The sequence below is a fragment of the Varanus komodoensis genome, unplaced genomic scaffold, assembly GCF_004798865.1.
Source record: "Varanus komodoensis strain SLA01 unplaced genomic scaffold, ASM479886v1 scaffold12, whole genome shotgun sequence".
NCBI classification, from domain to species: Eukaryota; Metazoa; Chordata; class Lepidosauria; order Squamata; family Varanidae; genus Varanus; species Varanus komodoensis.
The window spans coordinates 13,755,261-13,770,774 of NW_025335349.1; the positions used below are offsets into that span (position 1 = coordinate 13,755,261).

General features: G+C 38.4%; 1 protein-coding gene across 1 annotated transcript in view; it reads left to right on the plus strand.

Moving 5' to 3' along the window:
* VPS13B (vacuolar protein sorting 13 homolog B) overlaps positions 1 to 15,514 on the plus strand; it is a gene marked incomplete at its 5' end in the record, with an annotated part of 380,746 nt that overhangs the window by 330,050 nt on the left and 35,182 nt on the right. Inside the window, 9 exons of the mRNA XM_044421459.1 lie at positions 3,135 to 3,290; positions 4,365 to 4,628; positions 5,123 to 5,206; positions 5,393 to 5,568; positions 5,785 to 5,955; positions 8,121 to 8,322; positions 10,130 to 10,318; positions 12,234 to 12,380; positions 13,646 to 13,929. Coding sequence (XP_044277394.1) covers positions 3,135 to 3,290; positions 4,365 to 4,628; positions 5,123 to 5,206; positions 5,393 to 5,568; positions 5,785 to 5,955; positions 8,121 to 8,322; positions 10,130 to 10,318; positions 12,234 to 12,380; positions 13,646 to 13,929 — 1,673 coding nt within the window. The remainder of the gene's footprint in view (positions 1 to 3,134; positions 3,291 to 4,364; positions 4,629 to 5,122; positions 5,207 to 5,392; positions 5,569 to 5,784; positions 5,956 to 8,120; positions 8,323 to 10,129; positions 10,319 to 12,233; positions 12,381 to 13,645; positions 13,930 to 15,514) is intronic.

Sequence of the window (15,514 nt, forward strand, 5' to 3'; positions counted from 1 at the left end):
CCCTGTTGTAAATACGATAGTAGTCAAATCAGTGCTGGCTTCAGTTTGCCTGCTGAATGAGTCCAGAGATCCCAGATTTCCTTTTATGCTTTGTGTTAGCACTCTGCAAGCGGAATCTTACTTTTGACAACACCTCATTGCATGGAAGCCTGATCAACTGCAAGTAGTCAGCCTCCTTTGCTGCAGCATCACAAGTCCCTGTCCCTGCCTGCTTCAATAGCAGGAACACACAACATTTCCCCACTTTTCAAGATTGCCTATTATTAATGGTGGAACTGCCAAGAGCAGTCCATAAACAAGTTTGCGTAAAACTAAATTTACTTATTTAAAATAGAATTCACACAAACAATTAATTAAACATGGGTTGCAAACAAAGTGTAATGGACACCACCACCAAGAACAATGCATAATGGGCAAGCCTAAAGTATTCCTAGTGCATTTGTCTTTCATCCTGACAACTAATGGTAACATTTGCCCCAGGGTATACAGTCTCAGAGCAAGAATAGAATAGGTTTTTGATGTTGCACTATTAGAGGCTGATGAGCATATCAGAAATATTTATTTTCTGACATGTGAATTTTCTGAGCTGTTTCAGATGTTACTGGCCTGTTATACATAAATGTTTTTCACGCTTCTAGAGAAATGTTTCAAAGGGAAACTTTATAATAGGATGACATTTGAATTGTAGCAGCTTCTAGTCTTTCCCATTTGTGCATCTTTCCACTGTTTGCATAGTGTCATTGGTATGCGTAGTGCTTTGGAAGGTGAGAGGTAAGGTCCCTTCCCTGAGGACCTTATACAATCTGATAACATAGGGAATGGGGAGAAAAGAGAAATGGAAGCAGGGGTTAACAAAGGAAGAATATACCTTTTCATAGTCGCAGTTTTCAGTAATGTAGGAAGACCAAGTTCACTCTTCAAACATTACACTGAATGCATAAAGATCTCGCAGGTGTTCTTTCCTCTTGCTTTCCCATAAGATCCAAAGCCACTCATCCTATCCAGGCCATTAGGTGCTTGGGACCTGGTCTGTTGATGTTGAGATTCACATGGAAAAGGGAAGAATGTAAGGAATAATATTGTTATCCTTCTTGACTTGTTCCTTGAAAGCCAGTGCAATGTAGCAGTTAGAGTGATGCACTGGAAATAGGAGGTGTTGTCTTCTAGTCCCTACTTGGCCATGAAAATCACCAGGTGATTTTAGGCCATTCACTGATTCTCAGCCTAACTTACCTCACAGGTTTGTTGTGAAAATCAGATGGAGAGGACCAGAATCATATTTGCTATCTTGGGTTCTTTGATGCAAAAGGCAAGCTATAAATTTAACAAATTTATATTGTGAGCCATGGAGGGAGTCCAGATATGGGCTATTGTAGAGGCATACAAATTGAAAGAAAGACTAAATAAAATAAATAATAACAATGACTGTGTTTGCACTTTCTGTGATAATATTTTTTGTGTATTCTGGTATGTGTTTCTGTGTACCTAAAATTGTCCCTCCCTTTCTATTACTTCCAGTGGGGTAGTTCAGGACTCCAGCACACAGGGCTTCATGGGTTCCAAGATCCACACCAGCCACTATTTTTATAGGCAAGCTGCAGTGGGGTCCTACTATAGCCTGACATATCACGTGTATCCAGGTGTTGTAGGTAATCTGAGGGTTAAACAATTATCAAATAACTTTAGAACAACCCACATGAAATGGCAGTGGCATGGCATAGTGAATCAAAAGTTGAATCCACTTGCCAACTCTTAACTGTTCTGTGTCATCTCTATCTAAAATGCATACTTGCAGAAGGGATTGGAGGTAATTTCATGTAACTCGGGGAAGAGATGGGGATTCCCACTCCAAGATGACTGTTTTCCTAACCTTTTCATAATCTTTCTTGGTTAACTTTAATGCTGAATGCACATAAATCTCTGCAGTGCTAAACTAGAAAATTGCTATGTCAACATTTTGTAATCTATTGTCTGCTACATAAAAACTGACAGCATATTCCTTGGTGATACACACTGAATGAAGTAGTAGTTTAAACAAGGTGGGAAAGATTGCTCTGGTGAGGAAATTCTGTGCTTAGGCTAATTATTATCCATTGCTCCTTAGTCCTGAACTTTTAATTTTGGAGCGTTAGTACATTATCAATTGAGTCAGTTTTTATGAACCATGCCTCCGTTTTGTTTGTTTGTTTTCAGTAACCTTTAGCTCTCCAGTCAGCAGCTTTCATGTTTCTTTTATTTGGGTGTATGTGGTATTTCTCCCCCACCCCACCCCTACTCAGTTGGGGGCTGTAACCACCCTGGTTTCAGTGCTAGCAGTTGTTTTCCTTTATTCTAAGATTTACATATCAAAGTTGTTAGGGGCTTTTGTGTCACAGGGTACATTTTTCCTTCAGAAGACTTATTATCTTGTATATTTGTATTAGTAGTCAAGGCCTAAGTCTTGTAATTTAAAAGCCACCCACTCTACTGGACATGTTTGTTTTACATGCAGTTTTGTGCTAAGGGGACTAAAACCTGCTAGGCTACTGAGTTTTAACATTTTAGCAGCTTTTTATTGTGGGTTGCTCTTGAAGGTCAATGCCAAACTTCACTGGAAGAAGTATAATTTCAGTGTGTTCAGTCCATTAGCCTTGATTCTTTGTCCTTGGTGCAAGTGGGGGCTTTATTGTCTCTTTTCTCCAGACTTTGATGTTTGTTTGGTGTTTTTTTTTTTCTCTTTTCTTTTATTTCTTTTCTTTTTGGAGTTTATAGGACATAAAATTTGTAGCCCTGTTTGGGCAGTGGGGTGGTGATGTCAGCATAAATAACTGTGTGGTAGACCAGCTTTGCTCTCACTCATATAAGCTAAGCTCTATCAAAATAGAAGAACATACCAAGGAATTCAACTTTCAAGACTGGAAGTTTATTTATTTTTAAAAAGCATGATTACCAAGACCTGTGGTGTTCCAGTACCCTACATTACATGGGTCATGCAGCTTGTTTATTTTTCCAATAAAAGATATTAGACATTTTCACATTTTATAACAAGATCTTTTTCAGCAGTAGAATTTAGTTTTCACTGTAGGGTTAGTTGATTATTATGGGTCATCAGTTATGTGTTCATTGTTTTTGTTTATTTGTTTTAACCTTTTCAGCTGCTACATATCTGTATTGAAGGCTGGGGAAATTGGCGGTGGTCTGAGCCATTTAGTTTAGATAATGCAGGAACATTTATCAGAACTATTCAGTACAAGGGAAGGACAGCATCCCTTATTATCAAGGTCCAGCAGCTGAATGGAGTGCAAAAACAAGTAAGTCTTCTTACGCAGTATATGGGGACTTTAAAAAAAATACAAATTCTTTTCCAATACATATTGCATTGTCTAGGATATCATTAACTATAACTGTGCCCAAGAATGCCGCAGTAGATGTATGGATGCTTTAGAGTCAAATATTGTCAAGAGGTGATATTCTCTCTCTCTCTCTCGCTCTCTCTCTGAATGATCCAAGTAAAATTATCCTGAAAGTATATCCTAAAAGTAATATCTGTGTTAAACCATAGTGATCTTTCCAGTCAGAGTCAAGTTTACTTAGCTTATATTTTAGAAACAATAAAATATAACACTGGATCCTGGTTTGCAAGTACAAAGCAAACCTCTTCACCCTTCTACTGTCCACTCTTTTTCTTTCCCTTCATTAATCATCATTTCACATTATGTGTACAAACTTTGGTTAACATAAGCCTGGTTGTAAATTCACTGCAAACCATAGTTGCATTATTTGGCTTATGAAAGAACTATGTTTATGATTAGTGCAAATATAAGAGGGGAATTATCCTATTAAAACCAAATAGGAGGCAGGATGATGTGTGCTGACTCCTGATTTCCAAACCATGGTTTTTGTGAGCCAACATTACATCTGATTCTGGCCATAGAGGAGCTGATTAAGAGTTTTAATTTGCAAATTCTTTCTCCTCTACTGTAAAAAAAAAATGTTTTAATTGACATTGCAGGTTTGAAAGGGTACAAACAAGGGCACAATTTTCTTTCACACGAATGAAGATGTGTAGATAATGAGAAATTATTAATTCCTTTAAACATGTGCTGCCTACAGCACAAAAAGAGACCAAGTATTGAATTTGATGCTTGCACAGTGATGAAAATGGAGTTTTCCAAAGTGACAGAAACTTTAATGCACCAGTGTGACACCATTGGATACAGTCCTTAGTATTTAGAATGATTGTTTTATTTTTTTTTACATGTTATTCAATTGTAAAAGAGTACATTTGTAGGTTTATGCCAGTAGCATTACTACAGTTTATTTAGGTTGAATTGTTGGAATTAAATTACATACAATATTTCTTTGTGTTTGTTTTTTACATTTAGATCATTATTTGTGGAAGGCAGATTGTGTGTAGCTACCTCTCTGGAAGCATTGAGTTGAAAGTTGTTCAGCATTATATTGGGCAGGATGGGCAGGCAGTTGTGAAGGAGCATTTTGACTGCCTTGCACCCCAGCAGAAGTTACCATCATATGTCCTAGAAAATAATGAACTAACAGAACTGAGTGTGAAGGCTAAAGGGGATGAAGACTGGTCAAGAGATGTGTCGCTTGAATCTAAACACACTGAATACAGCACAGTCATCCAGGTACCTAAGCAAATACTTTCTAAATCTGAAGTTTAGCATTGTTTAAAAAAATAATGTGCTTTCCTGGTAGAAGGTCCTCCCTGAACTTGAAGTTTATGGATGAGCAGGCTCTAATATAGGGCACTAGTCACCATGAGGTCCATTTGCTAGGAAAAGTTCTGCCAGGCTGTTGAACATGTGTTCCATTGCCGCCTTTATGAGTCAGACCTGGCTCTTGTGTAGTAGTTTCCCTATAGTCCTCACTAGTCAAGCCGCATCTGGAATACTGTGTCCAATTAGACCACCTAATTGTTAATTGTGTGATCGTGTCATGTCCCATTTGGTCCTTAATTCAGAAGCTCCAATAGGCATCCTGTGTAGAATAATATATAAAGAAATTACTTCTTTCTGAGAACTGATATTCTTCTGGATCTTCAGTGTGTTACTTTACTGGTAGATGTAAAATATTTAGCTTTCTGAGACTACAGTAAGCCTTTCTTTCTTCTCGCCTGCAGGTGCCATCGTCAAACAGTTCCATTATTTATGTATGGTGTATGGTTTTGACATTAGAGGCCAACTCACAAGTCCAGCAACGAATTGTGAGTACATTCTTCATTATCCAAATGGATCTTATCCCTCATCTTAACCCTCTCACATCATGTTGAGAAATAAATTAAGGTCAGATTGACCCTAAACAAAGATTTATTGACAGTTTGTTAGAGCTGGGATGTGACTGCTGGATCCAAAGTTAATACAGAAACTGTTCTACTATTTTGGTTTTGTAGATTGTTTTCAGCCCTCTTTTTATCATGAGGAGCCATCTTCCAGATCCCATCATCATACATTTAGAAAAACGGAGCCTTGGACTGAACGAAATACAAATTATTCCAGGAAAAGGGCAAGAAAAATCACTCCAAAATATAGAGCCTGATCTAACCCATCACCTGACCTTCCAAGCCAGGTATAGCTTTGGAGTTTCTCCGTTAAAGAAATCCTAACCATGTTAGACTGCAGTCTATTTGTACTTCAAAGATATTTTGTACTGGAAAATTTCACCAAAATCATCCATATCTGGAGCAGATAATACAAATGCCATTCTGTAGCACATATGCACATCTTTCTCTAATAAATCTGTGCATGAATATCACACCTGCTTTGTTCTATATCCACTTGGCAGGGAAGAAGATGATCCATCTGAATGTGCAGTCCCTATCTCAACAGCACTGATTAAGCAAATAGCCACTAAATCAAATACAAGTGGCACAGCAAATGAAATACTTGCTGATTTTTATGGGTGTGACAACTTCCCCCAGTCTACATGGCCTTATACAAAGAAGGATTTTGTCAGGTACTATGCTTTACTAATTCTTTCCATTTGTAGTTGCTTCACTTGCTGGGAAAGAAGATAATTTGCAAATAATGCATGATTCTGCAAAAGATTCTTCTGTTGAATGACTTAAAGATATTCAATATTTTAATTTTATTTTCCAAGTAGTTACCAATAGATTGAAATGGAAGTGAAGAGTTGTAGTTGAGTGTAAGAACACATGCATGCATGCATGCATAAGGTTCCTGGTTCAGTCCCTGGTACCTTCAGCTAAGATCAGAAAAGGCCTCTGCCTAAAAAACTGGAAAGCTGCTTACAATGTTCTTTTGTTGTGAACTGACCTTCTGTGTTTTTTGCAAAGTACAGTACCTCTGCTATCTTTGTTCATAAAACTATTCCAGTAAATTAAGTAGAACAAAATTAAAACCCTGAGGTATATAGTGTGAGGCCAACATGGTCTAGTAATTAAGTGAGGGACTTCTGCCAGACAGATGTGTGCCCTGATTCTAGTTCAGTAAATAACAGTTGCTTCCCTTGAGTTCAGCTTCCCAATTACACTTGTGCAAATGGTAGTAATAATGAGCCTGTTGTGTGAGTTAATGTATGAACTCTAAAGTACTGTGCACAAGAGAAAGACTGAACAATGAATGCATATTATAACTGTTGGAAAACAGATGCCTGTGTAGGTGGACCTTTGGCTTCTTTGCATGTTTGGAGTACAAGTAACACTTTATTTAATTATAAAATACGTGGTGATCAAAAGAACCAAAGTGACATGCAAGAGTTAAAAACATTTATCATCAAATAAAATAAATACTAAAACAGTCATACTAAACACTCATGTTAAAAGAAGTTATGCTAAAAGGAACAGCCACAGTACAGAGCAGTGTGTGTGTCCTGTTTGCCACATGTGGCCCCACCAACCTGCTACTTTTGTAGTGGCCATAAAAGTCAGCAGTTTGCCCAAGAGCAGCAGAACTGAAGTATTTGTAGATGAAGGTATTTCGTCACACTTGTAGGATCCCAGCCAGGCTTGGCTCAGAAGCTTGGGGTCAGCTCCAGGTTTGAAGGAACCCTTAGCAAAATGCTAAGGAGGGCACCCTGGCAGTGGGGGGCAGCAGTGCTCTGGGCAGCACGAAGTGGCTAGGCCTAGCTGCCATTTCAGTTTCTCTCAATGCCCCACAGTAATGCAACATGGGACATTAGTACATTGTGGGAAAGTAAAACATCAGCTAGATTCAGACAAAGGGCCGAATAGTGTGTTGGCGACCTTATAATTGCCCAAGGCTACCAGGTGCTGATCCCAGGTTAAGATTTTTAAAATAGATAGAGAGATGTAAAGTTGCAGGCAGACTCTGGGTCCATTATAGATGCAGTCAGTAAAAATATTTAAGAAAGATAGATAGGCTGACATATGTCTAATGCTAAACATTTCAGCTTCCCCCATTTTCAGTGGCTGCAGTGTTAAATGGATAAGTGTGTGTTCATCTGTCATTCAGACACATGGGCACACACAATATACATAAAGTTCCCTGCCAGATACTCCTCTAAGAAAATTAAATAAATTGGGAGATTTGTCATTAGATTCAGTATGAGGTTCCAACAGTTTTGTGGTATGAAATCTGTGTATCAAGAATATTACATGAGCAGAAAGAGTCTTCTCAGCATTAACCAAGAACTGGGCTAGGTGTGTTGGCACTATTTGCCTTCCAGATAAAAGAAGGCTTATTTTTCTTTTTCTTTTTTAACTCCCCAGTGCTAGACATTTGCAGTGTATGAATGCTTTTTCTCATGGCAACATGGGGAATAAAAATACTTATTTTTAAAAAGCAGAAATTATATTTTCAGGGAAGCATATTTGCTATCATATTTTAGGAGTAAGAAACTGGCAAGGAGTCTCAAAGCCAGGTGTTGTCCTGAGACCACTTTTAATTCAATTATTTAAAAATGTGACTGGCTTTTTGATCCTTGAATAAAGGCCTATTTTAATCAAAGGAGAAAACCAGCCTAAATCAGGGACAGATTTGCCCTGGCAGAATTGCTTTGTATTTCAGAATCCTATCTGTTATCAGGAGGCACTGCAGTGTAACAAAAGCTTTATGAATTGCTAAGATGATAAACTACAAATCTTACCAGTGAATTAACAATTTTCTTTTATCTCTCCTTTGATACGTTCCTTGGAGCAGCAGTGAACAGCTCACTCAGTGGGATAGCCCAATGAGAGTGAAACTGTCGGTGTGGAAGCCATGTGTGAAAACGCTGCTGATAGAACTACTGCCATGGGCTCTGTTGATTAATCACTCCAAGTGGGATCTTTGGTTGTTTGAAGGCGAGAAGATAGTCCTGCAGATACCTGCTGGGAAAACAATGATACCTCCAAATTTTCAGGCAGGCTTACTATTCAAATTAATGTGCATTATTTTCTCTGAAGTATTATATTTTCATTTGAGGGCCAGAGCACAGGACACAAGGCCTGCAGAACCACATTGTGGATCAAAATAATGGATTTTCTTTGTCAATATGTGTCAAGATAGAAAAGCACCCTTGTATACACACACAAACACACATGTTCATGCACACAATCACGCTCATCACCTAGAATGTACATCCTGCTGTTCAGTTCGTTCTGCTGCTAATACATAATAAGCAAGAGGATTCTAAGTGTTTTCAATGGGCAGTATCCAACGGTGGCCCTTTTACAAGTGAGACCCACCACCAGTTTTGTTCCTTTATGGTAGCTGTGCTCAACTGTACCATTCAATAAATGAGTACTTTGCTTATTTCAGCACTTTCCCCTGGAAGTACTAAATCTCCATTCTGCAAGTGTTGGGCACAGCTTGTGGGTGGGAATTGCAAGGCCGGCCACTAGCAGACAGTCTACAGTGGATGTTGCCCTAAAATCAGGGCAGTATCTTTGTTGGATGATGTGAGACTAGCTACCATGTTTTGAGCAGTGAAGGATTTTAAAGAGGTCTTAAGTCAGGAAATAGAAAAAGATGCTTATTTGTTTGGTAGATTTTAAGGTAGCCATGTCATTCAGATTCTTTTATTGCTTTGAAATATTTCTATGTACCTTTTGACTGCACATATATAAAGGACTGAGGTGCTTGCACCATTGCTCTGCCTATTGCACAGAATTTTATGAGGATTCCAGACATCCTTTTCTTCAACTTGTAATGCTCTCACATTTTCCCATTGTTTTTCCATCTTTTTTCTTACCAGAAGGCAAGAGCATAACAGCTACATGATATCTTCTCATAGGTAGCCCTCCATCTGGAGGCACCCTGAGGCTTTATACTATGTTGAGAATACAGAAGTAATCTCAGCATTGGTTTATACATTTAACCTGGGGGCACTAATTAGTGTGACAGAGGAGGGGCATAACCTCTCCCCTCTCACATACAAATAGTGTGTACTGTGATGAGCTCAGTTCACCTGTGCTTCCCTTGTTTTTATCTGTTCACTTCTGAGTAGGAGGATCATGTGAACCAGGTTCAAGTAGAAGGTCAAGTTCACATTTCCTACTGCTCCTCCTCATGCCCCTTGCACATTTAGACTTGTTCTTTGTTACAGAGTTCAAGAATTCACTGTATGGCAATCTGAAGCAATCCAAAGAGGAAAAGAATGCTAGCAAATAAGTCTAAATATTGCATTTGAATACCTACCCAACCACCTTGTCTTTTATATGCTAAATCAATCCCTGAAAATTTCCAGGAATTCATCCCATGACCAATAATGTGCATTGGTCAGGTAATGGCACATAAGCATTCATTCTTTGAAACACTTCCCTGCAGATGGCCCTAGAGGCAGAGACTTTAGTGACTTTTAGATGCCATTTGAAGTTGTATCTCTTCAATCAGGCTTTCCCTGACTTATAATCGTACTGCTATGCTCTATTATTCGCATAACATTTTTAATTATATATGTTTTATATTGTTTTTACATGGGTTTTATATTGTATTATATATATTTATGTGAACTACTTAGGGTACAATCCTGTGTATGTTTAGACAAAGTCCTACATGGTTTTCTGGAGAATGCTAGGAGTTGCAAAGTTTAGAAAAGTTTAGAAGTGCATAAGATTGCGCCCTTAGAGATTTTAGGATATCAAGGAGATACAAATGATTTAAATAAATTAAATAAATAACATAGAGAACAAGAGGTGCTAGGCCTGGTAAAATGTATTTTATTTTAGGAAGCTTTCCAAATTGGAATATACTGGGCAAACACTAATACTGTGCACAAGTCAGTAGCAATCAAGCTAGTACACAACATGACATCACCAAAATGGAAGGATGGTGACACTGAGGAGGTGGTGACATTGGATGAAGAAGGCTTTGTTGAAGCTGAGATAAAACTTGGAGCCTTTCCTGGACATCAGAAGGTTAGAAATATTTGAAATCATTATCTAATATTTCAGAGGCAATACTTTATATTTTATTTTATTTTATTTTATTTTATTGTTTATTATATTTCTGTACTACCCAGGCTAACTGGGTGATTCATGGAACAAATATAAAATAATAGAATGAAGTATCATAGGAGAACATAGTATGAAAATCTGAAATTTGAAATAGAATAACAACCAAGTAAGAAATGGAGGGCTAGAAATCCTGAGAAAATAAAAAGATCTTCACCCGTTGCCCAAATGATCACAGTATAGACCAGGTGAGCCTCTGGCGAGAGCACTCCATAGCCAGGGCATCTTTTCTTAATAGCCATCCACCTCATATTAATCACTGGGGGCACATGGAGATGGGCCTCTGAAAAGAGTCCAGGCAAGTATATATGGAAGGAGACCATCATTCAGGTAACCAGACCCCAAGTCATTTAAGGCTTTGTGTGCTAACACCAGCATTTTGAATGACCCTGTAAATGGACAGCTAGCCAGTGCACATCATAAAGTACTAGTATAATACTATCAGATCATATTGGCCATTCGGCATTACTAATTGTGCTGACCTATTTTAAACCTTTTGAAGTTGGACCTTCTGGACTACTTTCAAAGGCAGTCCTCATATAACCCACTGCAGTAATCCAAATGAGAGGTTACCAGGACCTGATTAACTTTTAGCAAGACTGTCACTGACTAGATAGGGTCATACTTGATATATCAGCCTAAGCTGATAATAAGTGCTCCATGCCACCAGGACTCCCTGTGCTTCCAGTGACAATGCTGGATCAGATCACACATACCAACCAGCAAATGCTAAAATACTTGTCATTCAGAAATACAGCGAACTAAAAAGAATATTCTTAACTGATCAATCATGTTCTGAACAAAATACGTAGTTACTGAAAATAGTCTGCTCAAATGCTCTTATTAAAAGATAGAAGTCCTCATTAGGACCCCTCCCAGTGGGCTCCAGTGTACTAGAGCCTTAGCATTGATGCACAGGGTTTAGAATACTCAGCCTCAGCTCCTTGTATTAATATGGTAGCAGTGACTATTTCTGCTGTCTTGAGTAGAAATCACTTGGAACTGCAGCTTTGCCATATAGTAATCTTTCTGCTGTCAGCCAGTGACTTAACATATAGTCTTGAAAAAGGCCAGTGGTAGCCAGGGGGGACTGTGTATCCTCTCCAGATTTTACTCTGAACATTAAAGGTGCTATTCACACTGCTGAACCCTATCCCCCAAATAGGGTTTCCTTTAGGACATGGTGGTTACATAGCCCCTCTGTCATTAGAGTTACCAGCCTTCACTGTAAATGGGGCCCCAGACCAATCACCTCCTTTAGATCCAGGGAGCTGTCTTCCCCAGTGTTATCTTGAGCCCATAATGCCATCTTTTGTAGTGTTCTTGGGGATTCCCCAGTAGATTTTTAGGGGTGGGGCAGAGGTAGAGGACAAATCAGTTAAAATCTATGCCTCCTTCATTTTGCCATTGGGTTTCTTCACTGAAATAGAAGCTTTCTGTGGAAAGATGGAGGCTTTCTTTCTGAGGGAGGCATATTCTGGAACCAATCTAGTATCAGTTTTTAAAAAATTCATTTATGTATTTATTGATATTCATCTGGGTTCAAATGATGGTTTTAAAGGTAGATGAAGCAGTGTTACTGTTATAGCTAAGGAACTATACCTACTTGTGCTAAGGAGCCATGAGCAAAATGCTCTAAGTTATTTGGAGGAACAGAGAGACCTCAGAGAAATACATTTTATTAGGATAAGGCAGCAGTGAACAGAGATTTGCCTATCTTCCTCCAGTGTGCTTTTAGTAGAATAAAAATATTTATTGTATGTGCTGGTTCTGTTGGGAAGTTTGTCTGCTAATATTTTATTACTGTTTCATCCTGCAGTTGTGTCAGTTCTGCATTTCTTCTATTGTTCAGCGTGGCATTCAAATACTCCAGATTGAAGATAAGACTATTATTGTCAATAACACTCCATACACGATCTATTATAAGCCACAGCTATCTATTATGAAGTACCAGCTGAGAGAGGAGGTAAGTTATTAATAATGTAGAAAGTCATATTTGTATAAAGTCTAAACTTCTTATTGAAAGGAAAACACTGGATCAGGAGTTAATAAAAGTCACTCATTTTAGGTTGCTTTAATTAAAAGCATAGATGCCACAGTACAGTCAGCCATGGTAATTAACTGTGATCTCTGTATAGCGGCAGATTCGTGGATTAGTTCTGCCTGGTCCCCATCTGTTCAGAAGCTGAAGCCTGCTGCTGAAACAGAGGCACCATAATCTGTAATAGCTGTTGAAACAGTTCTAAGAATTTGTACAAAGTTCTCATAAGAAGGGGTACATCTGCTTTCAGGCTGAAACTGTTTAGAGCACCTAAATGTAAATCTATTGGTTATAAGCACTCTCAAGCTATTTGTACTTATGACACTTGAATGAGCTGAATCATCTGAGTTTCAAGGTATTAGCAGAATGTATGAATTTTTTAAAAAATCTTAAATTGAATATGCATAGATGTCATTGTAATTATAAAATAGTGCGATTTGATAAAGTAATATGAAGTTTACAACAGTTTGCATATGAATATTTTTTAAACCATTTGTATTCCCTTTTATTGAAATTCAAATTCCATTAATATTCCATTGTCCAGATCAGATTATCTCACCTTTCATACACTAACAAAGGGTGTACCCCCATTGTTTCCTCCAGTTCTAAAATAGCTGTATGAGCTGCAAATTTCAGAGGTGTGTTTTTTCTGCCTGAGAGGCAGTGCAACAGTAGAACCTGCCTAGTAGGGCTGCAGGTCAGTTACTGGGGAAGTGATGTCATAGCATGGTTGGATATATTAATGGAGGCTGAAGACAAGCATGTTCTTAGGAGATGTACAGATTTCCAGTGGGAGGAAAAACTATCATATCCAAACCCCCGTTCATGTCATGCTGGTAGAAGCCTGTAGATCCAGGCCTTCTCTTTATCCTCCTCTGTCACACCCTTGCTTCCACTTTTGACATCATAGTTCTGATGCTGGTAAGGCAAGGGCTGTTGTGGTTTCCATAGCCAGAAACCTTCTACGGTGCAGCCTCACTCTCTGCTCTGAAGAGGACCCAAAGCATCCTAAAACCCTGGAACACTCTCCCACAGACCATAGGATGGCAGCCTTCATGTAACTTAGACATGATTGATATATTCTGGATTGCAAGCCCTACAAATTCTGCATAAACATAAACTTGCAATTAGAAAACATTAGACAGTTTGGGCAAATGATGATGATGTACTCTTCCTTGTTTTCTTTCTAGTTCTTACAGGTGCCAGACAGTAGTACATTCAGCATGTGCTCAGCTGCAGAGTCAGACACTGCCAAAGCAATGTCAATTCTTTTCTGGGATTTGACGTGTGACATTAGCCAACCAGTTTCTGATTTGTTCCCTCTTCAAAAGTACCTGTTACTAAGCTTCACACAGAGCATAAATAGCCAAGCCATTCCATGCTGGAGCCCACCAATTGTCATTAGGCAGGAATTTCCAAGGCAAAGCATAGCTATACCTGTTGGTGGCAGGGATGAACATGGTTTCTGTACCAGGTAAGCAGAATGTCTGTGAAGGAAGTTTTACTTTAATTGAAAATCTTGTTTCAAGTTGGATCTGTTTAATAGAAGAACAGATGTTTTAATTGTGTACAAGAAATGTAAATGTACTGATTAGCTGACCTTCACAAAATGCATATTTTTCAAAATTAGGCAATTTAAAGGTATATTTTGCATGATATGTGCATTATGTATGTTTCCAACAAAAAGAAAACCTCTCAATAGACAAATCTTTCTCTGGCAAACTTAATATGGGTTGAAGGCAAAGCAACACACCAAAGTTAACACACCATGCCTGAAAGACAGAAGAGCTTTCTCCCAGAAGACAACTGTTTCCTCTATGTCCCATAAGTGTAGTTGTTGACAATTCCATACATACAATTTTTGGATAAGAAAGACAGCCAGATATTTATGAGGACTGCCATCTAATTATAGAATTCCTACCTTCAGAGATTCAGTCACATGGTAGTCTGAGCATCTTGAGAAATCAAAATGAAGCTTTTTGGTTCAAGCCAGCTGGAGTCAGACCAGGAGGAAATGAGCTGCAAACTCAGTCCTCCATGAGGAGCTGGTTCATGCTCTGTGCTGCAAGTGTAAACCTCATACAGTCTATGGGAATGGAGCAGTACATAAGTATTAAGATAATTTTTTTAAAAAAAATCCGGCCTGTTGTAGCCCACAGAGCACCAACAAATACTAGCTGCAGGAGTGGACAGATTCCTGTTTGAATGTTTGGAAAATATAAGTAATACATTTGTCACATTAAAAATGCTGAGTGTTTCAAGATTAGGGCTCTTATTATTTATGTTTGGCAGTTACTAACATGAAAAATTATTTTGTTCTCTGTCCAAACATCTTGGGATATCTCTATACTCAGACACTGTGTGAACAATTGTGTTTAAATTTAATTTGGCGACTCTGTTCAGTTCAGCAACTTTGGAAGAATGATGGCTCTTTAAAGTTGTCTTCCATGTTTGAAAATACAAGCAAATGAAAGGAACAGGGGGGAAACACAAGCCAGGAAGCAATGATGTTGAGAATGTATAAGGAAAATATTTCCAAGTCTAAAAGACTGTCTACATCCAAGACTGCATTCCCCTTTTTAAAATAAGCTACTCTGTGCAGTAAAAATTCCATTGCTATATAGAAGACTTGATTTCCATTTCCTGGCCCCAGATCTATTTTTGCTCTTACTGTATAATGCAGATATAAATAAGGAGCTATATAAAGCTAAGGAAGATCAGAATCAACCATATGGTACTGCCCTTGTTGTGAGCTATGCGGGAGATGCTTTGAAGACGATGTGTTTCAGTCTCTGAGCACTGAGGAGGGGAATACCTTCTATCATTTCAGTCACTTAACAGTGACTCTTCTGAATGATTTATGAATAGTGTGGCTGGACTCAAAGAGCTCCAATTATAGGTATTAGAGGAAGGGACACTGACCAAATACAGTGATTCTAATGAACATTTGGAGGAGACAGTAGCATACTTCTGAAAAAGTAAGGATTCCTTTTTCAAAATGTTATATTTTATCTCCATGTACTCTAGAGAAATCATGTTAGTGGAATAAAAGTGCACAG